Source organism: Poecilia latipinna, unplaced genomic scaffold (genome assembly GCF_001443285.1).
Source record: "Poecilia latipinna isolate Pla-1442-1.1 unplaced genomic scaffold, P_latipinna-1.0 Scaffold1067, whole genome shotgun sequence".
Classification (NCBI taxonomy): Eukaryota; Metazoa; Chordata; class Actinopteri; order Cyprinodontiformes; family Poeciliidae; genus Poecilia; species Poecilia latipinna.
Window position 1 is genome coordinate 128,523 of NW_015113683.1, and position 7,246 is coordinate 135,768.

The following is a 7,246-nucleotide window of genomic DNA, read 5'->3' on the forward strand; positions in this document are numbered from 1 at the left end:
AAAAAAAAAATCATGACTAGTTTCCTTTCACCTTACAATTATCTAAAACATGATGTTGGTCTACCACATAAAATTGGAATAAAGTCCCTCAAAGTTCATGGATTTTATTCAGTTAAATGTGAAGCAACAAAATTTCAAGGATGATAAATATTTTACAGGGCAGTATGCCTTCTTAATTTAAATTAATCTGAAAATAGGTTTCATTACTTAAAGCACAAGTAATGACCGCTAATAAACGTTTGAAAAATGCTTCCCCCTGGTGGCCACATAAAGTACTGTCGAAATATATATAAAATTGAAATGTTCTTTAATGAAATCCCAAAAATCAGCAACATTGAATAATACACATTTAACCCCTTACAACGTGAAATACATTCAGTGGTGCACAAACTTTCATTACAGAAGCAAGTCTTTGGTATCAGAAGTGGGTTGTTCTCACATTCAACAGTCTTTTTTTTTTTACACCTGAATACTAATCAACACATTATTTAAAAAACACATTAACACAAGAGCTATGACTCTTTTTTTTTTAAAACTGTAAAAAAGAAATCACTTTGCAAAAGAAAACTTTGAAAGGGTAGAATTTCCATTTTGGTACTTTGCCCACATTTCCATCATATATATATATATATATATATATATATATATATATATATATATAACATCTGATTTGGTAATGTGACACCAAAAAGTAAAGAGCTGCTAAATGTTTAAACATTTTCAATGTACAGTCACTTTTACTAACATCGTATTGAAGTTCAGCATGTCAGGATCATCGGTCCCTGATACCAGCCCTAGACTTCAATACATAATTAAAATCAATTTATAAGCAGTAAATTAACAGTTCTATCAGTTTTATCTGGTTTACATTAGTATTCCAACAGTGCAGCACTTAACTCACTCGTAAAACGGTGAACACTGAAGTCTCTCTTGTCCATTTTCCTCAAGGCAGAGTTTTTACATGACGGCCTTAAGCACCTCCAACATCGATTATTTAGTTTAAGAAAGCTACTGTAATATTCTAACAGGGGGTCATTGGAAGTGCAAGTAGCTTAACCATTTATCTTTTAGACATACAACTGACTCCACAACTACAGTCCTCAATAAATTCATGTTTTGTTCCATTTTTACTGCCAATTAATTTGCAAGTTTACTGTGAAATAATGACAGTTTTGAGTATCATAAATTTTAATTAGTGTTTCAGCTGCTGTCCCCAGCTCTTTCTTCAACTTGAATAATCGTCTATGTAGCATAGCGGGCAAATCAGCTCAAGACTGAGTCGGATTGCAAGGTGAAGCTACTTTTTGTCAAACACTGGAAAACACAGACAGGTTAAAGCAACCAAAAAGTCTGCATGGCCTACAGTACAGTTTGGCCAGATGTGTACATGAAAATAAGCTAAGAATTTGAACAATTGATAGAGAAACAGACGGTGGAACAACAGGTATCGGGAGTTAAGTTTTATCTGGGCTTCTGACACCAACCCTGAGTCCTGGAGTCAGGAGGTTCCTAGTTTAAGTCATTTCTGAAAGTTATAAAAAAGAAAAAGGATATAAAAAAAAAAAGTGGTCCATTGCACACTGATATCAAAACCTTTTATCCACTTCTCTAGTGGTTACAACTTTCTTTTAATAAAAGTTCAATAAATTCTCCAATATGGAAATTCCAGTGCCTTTCTTCTTCTTCTTCTTAGTTTTTACACTTTCAATCAGATTTAGAACTAAAAGTACATCAAGAAGATTTCCATTTCCTCCACGGAAGAGGCTTGCTACATCAAAAAATGCTTTTGAGATGTCAATTCTTCCAACACTGCCACAAAAACAAATACTGGATTAGATAATACATCTGTAACATATGCCTCTTAGCTCTGGACTGTTTGCAGCAGGTTTCAGTGGTTTTACGCCATCCTCTGGTCGGAGCTCCAAGGAGCCGATCTCCAACAGAACGTCAAATCTTCACTGCATCATCGCCTGTTATCACAAAGTTTTGTGATTTGAAAGTTCTGTCGGTGCGTTACAACTCAACTTTACCGTAGACGTCATCGTCCATGTGGAGTTTTCCTGTTTATGTTTTCCAGACTGAGCGCTAGTCTCTTGGTAAAGAGCGCATTGGATTTGCCGCAGTAGGTGTGAGTCGTCTTCAGTAGTTCCTCCGTCAAAGGATCCAGCAAAGAAGCGACCGGGTCCGATCCAAAAGAATACTGGAAAGACAAAAGAATGCGGATGTTGTAAGGTTCGAGGCAAACTCGTGTCCTTCGGGGCCCGTAAACGTGACCGGTAAACCCGGCTAAACATAAACTGCTCTACACAGTCGGTCTCCGGGTAATTCTATAGGCTTAGTGTCCAGTAATAACCAGAGATGGCAGTAGAGGTTTCACGATTTCCCAATAATGAAGGGCTCTTTACAATGCTCCGAGGAAATCAAAGGGGAATTAACATTTTTTATGCCAGCTCATTTGCTTGCGGTCGGGCTCCTTGATGTTGGGTCGCAAAGAGATCGGCATTTTTTTTTTACGAGCCCGAAGCCAGACAGGCCCGTCGCTCATAAAGTTGCATTTACAGTTGGTGTTATTGATTTTTGTGTGGCTGTCCGTGCCTGGAATCGCGCTCCAAATGCATCGCCAATGGTAAAAAAAAATAAAAAATGAACAGCTGCTTCTCAGACTTTTTGCTACGAAGAGAGGGGAAGGAGGACTGCAGACAACAAGTAGAGGTGTATCAGTATGTCTTAAAGTGTATTTATTTAAACCTTTGGCTTTATTATTATTATTACTACTTTAAAATAATTTTTGCTGACATGAGTGTCACGACTTGGTCGAGGGATTGTCGGCCAGCAGTGACGCCACGCTACAGAAAATCACTCTTTTCATTTGTTGGAATGACAACATTGAAATGCTACCAATGATATTAAATGTCCTTATTTGTAAATCATTCTGGATAAAAGGGTAAAACTAAACATGGTTGGACGGTTACGGTGGAAACTTGCACCAAACTTGAGATGGATGGAGCTACAGATCGATGACGGAGGGAGGAAAGTAGATATTGACGGATACATGAACACATTTGGAAACATTTCTCTGTTGTCGAGCAGGAACTCTGTAATGATGTTCTTCCACTCCTTTCTGATCAATTATGAGGTGCAAAAAAAAAAAAAATAAAATAAATAAATAAATGTACCGCTGCATCTAAGCAAACTGAAATGGATTAAATAGTCTGCCCAGACATTTTAACCACACAGAAGATTAACCAATTTGCTCAGATCCTCCTGGCAAATCAGAGTTGACCACAAATCTATAAAAAAAAAAACAAAAAGCAGTGTTTGGAGTGGGGGGAAAAAATGTGCATGTGCACAGCCGGTAGTACACGTGTCCAGTAGTGTCATTGATCCCGTCCTGTAAAGCTTACAGTCTTAACTCCAGGCTATGGGTAAGGTATGGATAAACCATCAGTTTGATCTACGTTCAATGGGAAAGCAATGAGACTCGCAGTGTTGATGGCTTCATTAAGTAAATGCCACTTGTGTCGTCGATATCATTAAACAGCGGGAAAGCAACTCATAAACATCCTCATGGGGGAAATTAGCTTTCAATCCGAGCGTCTGCCGAAGATGAAGATTGGTGTTTTTCCTGCACGAGGCAATTGGGAACTCTAAAGCCCTTTTGCTCTTTGGGGTCAGCAGCAATCCAAAATCTCATCCCGGAAAGAGAAGCAGGAGGTCGCGGAGGACAGCAGCTGGGTCACCGAGGGTGGAAACGGCTTTCATCAGTTGTCGAGCTAAATTAAACCAACAAGACTTAGAGTGGCCTTGTCAATCCGCTCTTTAAACTTTGATGTACCCAGGAGACTTTTTTTTTTTTTCTTTTTACAAGCGAGGGACTTTTCTTTTTTTCTGAAGGAAGGCAAACTTGGAATAGAAAAATACTCTAGTAACTGTTTTCAAGCTACATATTAGTTGTATTTAGAATTTTATCATGACATTTTGTGAAAACAATAGAAATTATGATGAAAAAACTATTTAGTACTACTTTTACTTTTTTTGTAAATGCTGCTGTAAAACATTTCCATTTGAAATGGGGTTCTTCTTAAAGAAGTTTGACTTATATCACTAATCTGCACACACTAACTACATTAAATAATGGTTTCATTTACTGATATTTGTTGATTCTCTTGTGGAACAAACAATGAAGCAAATAGTAAGAACATTTACAATAAAACTCCCAGTTTTTTAATCATTAATTGAAATTTGAGACAATAAATCAAAATTTTTATAAGAAAATTTTCACAATAAATAAATGATACGATAAATGTCCACCCATCCTCAAGTACGGTGATATGTTTGGTTTCTATCAATTCTGTTGTCTGACACTATAAAGATATGTCTTTGGTTTCTTTTCCATATAGGTAATACGTCAGTTGAATTAGCTGCGTTTTATCTAGACCAACTTTGAAATAAGTGTTATACAACCTAGAAATGCAAGGTTAGTTGGTAAATACCTCGAGATATGAAATCTAGTGATCTGAATTGAAGCAAAGTATGAAAACGAGCAAAAGAGTCTACTGGGGGATCTGAAGCGCACGGGAAACCGTCTTTGATCTAGAAAAATACTGTAAAACGCAACTTCCGAATCAACACAGAAATGCAAAATAAAACCTGTTCATTGGCAGTCTCAGGCCCTTGATGACAACTTTACAAACCTTTTTTATTGCCTCGTAAACGGCTCTGAAAGCCGGTTGTTTGTAGTCGTGGTAAACCCCTCTGTTTCCGTGCAAGACGTAGATGCCGTCCTCCTCGGCCGAGGCACAGTTACTGCCGTATATGCAATGATCAGGGCGATAGTTCCACTTGCATGGAAACTCCAGCAGAAACTCTGAGAGCAGGTGGACAGAAAAAATAGAGGTAACACTCACTGGTTAAATCTATGGTATTACCAAAGTATGCGTTCAATTTTGAAGCTTTTAATTGAAATGCATCATCTGAAAGTGCAGAATCCGTACTATAAGGATGTGCACGCTTACCAGGATTATGATGAAAAATAATATTGAGAAGGTCCTGGTCTCCCCAGGTAATATTCAGTTTGTATTTCTGAAGGAGAGGCATCAGCAGCTCCTCCCAGCGCAGTCCCACTCGGGTCATATCGTTCTGTCAACACAAACGAGCATTTTCAGACGTTGGTGGACATCAGACACAGGAGAATGGGGCCCTCTTGTGGTCAAAAGAAGGAAGCTCACCTTAAAAAAGGTGCTTCTCATCCTTGTCATGTTCATAAGCATGACCCCAGAGTTGATACCCGTCCTGCCGTAGAAAGGGTGCCTTGCAAAGCGGCTGTACCAGGCGATGCGGGGCTCCTCGTGTTCGGGGGACATGGCCGCCAGCTGGGAAGGACTAAACTGGGACAGGAAGTCCCATAAGCCATCTACGGGCTGAAGGAAGAGGATGTCGGAGTCGACGTACACGATCGAGTCGATGTCCTTTAAGATCAGCTACAAAATGACAAATCACAAATCCCATCACAAAGATGTTGACCTCGAGGCTGCTCCAAGTATATATTTTCTTCTCTGAGCAACTCACGGGTAGGAAGAGCCTCTGAGAGGCGCAGGGTTTAAAGAGCTTCTTCCACTCGCCGGCGTTCTCGCTGGGGAAGCTGATGGAGTACACGGTGTAGTTGAACCTCGAGCGGAACGAATCGGGCCACGACTCCAGCTGAAACGCATCGGTACAAAGTGCTGACGACGAGCAGTAGGAAAGGCAAAGTTCCCCGATGGTAACACGGAACGTAACTCACAGTCCCCATGAAGCTGGCGTGGAGCTGATCTTCAGCGAAGACGTGCAGGTAGAGGTGCTTGACGCTGAAAAGCACCGCGGATTTGATCATGGTGAGGGTCTCCTTCAGCCTCTCCCCGCAGGCCACCACGGCCAGGTGCATGGTGGGCTTGGGTCTCCTCCGAACGCCGCTCCCCGCATCTTCCACCAGCCCGCTTTGACGCATGATATACCTGAAGGGAAAGACTTGAGCTTTATATTGCAGAAAGAGGTATTCTAAAGAGATTAAACTTATACCATTATTATTTCTGTTTGTTTTTTGTTTTGTTTTTGCTTGTTCACAAAAAAGGTCAATAAGCAAACAAATATGGCGACATGGAGAAAGAACCCTGATCCGATGAGACCGAAATTTAACTTTTTGGCCCACATGCAAAACCCCTACGTGTAACTGAAAACTAACATGTCCACTGAATGCACCATCCCCATAATGAAGCATGGTGGTGGCAGCATTGTGGTGTGGGTTAGATCTCATGGAGGCTCTCTATCCAACCTGGCTGAATTTCAGCTAATATACCAAAAGGAATGGATAAGAATTTCACTCTAGATCTTTAGAGACATATCCCCCCAAAAAGCACACTTTTCAGATTTCTCTTTGCTTGATTTCACTAGAAAACCACACTTTGTAGTTTGACCAGTCTGTCGATACAGATCAATAAATTACACAAGAAATGAATGATTTCTGAATTAATTCAGACTTAAAGAACAATAACAGCGACCCCTAAAGGCATCTATAAATATAACACCAGTGTTCTTACACAAAATAATGGGTGCAGTAAAAATGTCTGAAACACATTCATTATGTAAGATCTATTTATTACAAAAAGTCATTTTAAAAAAATATAGATCAAGTTGATGTTTCTGCAACGAGTGCTTAATCACTGCCACATTCCTATGCATCTCTCGGATTGAACTTTTGGATCTCAAACTACGCTTTCAAACATGCAATTTGAACACGTTTTTAAATGTAGCCCACCTAATTCCCAAATAATAATACCCCGAACTACCTATTGTACCAGTGCGGTTTCTGGGGCCCGGCTCTGACCGCGGACCCCCGCCTGCCTCCGGTGCCTCTCAGTGGGATGAAAGCCCTCCTCGCTCCGTGTCCTCCGGCCGAGACGTCCGTGTTAAACAGCTTGCTGTAAACATACAAGCCCGAAAACACGGCGAACACCGTGCACAACAGCAGTGCACGTATGTAACGCCGCATTATGGTGTTCGAAAACGCATCTCGGAACTAAAGTCATGACATAGAAACTAACGTTTTCTGATTTTTGGTTAGCGGTGAAGTTAGACCACTTGCGGAAGCTCTTCCTGTTGCGCTTTGGAAAATAAGACCCTTTTGACTGAATCGAACGAAGACAATGTCGCCCTCTGGTGGTAATCTTGAAGATCAACAACTACCTCCACAAGCATTTTAAGCTAAACT

General features: G+C 40.2%; 2 protein-coding genes across 3 annotated transcripts in view; one reads left to right on the forward strand and one right to left on the reverse strand.

Moving 5' to 3' along the window:
• The window catches only part of pphln1 (periphilin 1), a 67,485-nt gene that overhangs the window by 20,628 nt on the left and 39,611 nt on the right, over positions 1-7,246 (forward strand). The window lies entirely within an intron of this gene.
• Positions 299-7,158, reverse strand: gxylt1b (glucoside xylosyltransferase 1b). Of its 2 annotated transcripts, none has more exons than XM_015051803.1 (7): positions 6,834-7,158; positions 5,783-5,993; positions 5,569-5,700; positions 5,229-5,480; positions 5,016-5,139; positions 4,695-4,867; positions 299-2,200 (listed from the first exon to the last, which is right to left on the reverse strand). In XM_015051803.1, the coding sequence occupies exons 1-7, from the start codon at positions 7,025-7,027 to the stop codon at positions 2,039-2,041; spliced, it is 1,248 nt and encodes a 415-aa protein (XP_014907289.1). In that variant the 5' UTR covers positions 7,028-7,158; the 3' UTR covers positions 299-2,038. The 2 variants fall into 2 exon arrangements, with proteins under 2 accessions (XP_014907289.1, XP_014907288.1); XM_015051802.1 differs by having other exon boundaries at positions 6,825-7,156.

Bases quoted from the DNA above. Each gene is read 5' to 3' on its own strand.
- gxylt1b (XM_015051802.1), bottom strand. From the start codon at position 7,027: ATGCGGCGTTACATACGTGCACTGCTGTTGTGCACGGTGTTCGCCGTG. The intron at 5,481-5,568 runs GTGAGTTGCTCA...GTCATTTTGTAG, and splicing joins CTCAGAGGCTCTTCCTACCC to CTGATCTTAAAGGACATCGA. The intron at 5,140-5,228 runs GTGAGCTTCCTT...TTGTGTTGACAG, and splicing joins TGAGAAGCACCTTTTTTAAG to AACGATATGACCCGAGTGGG.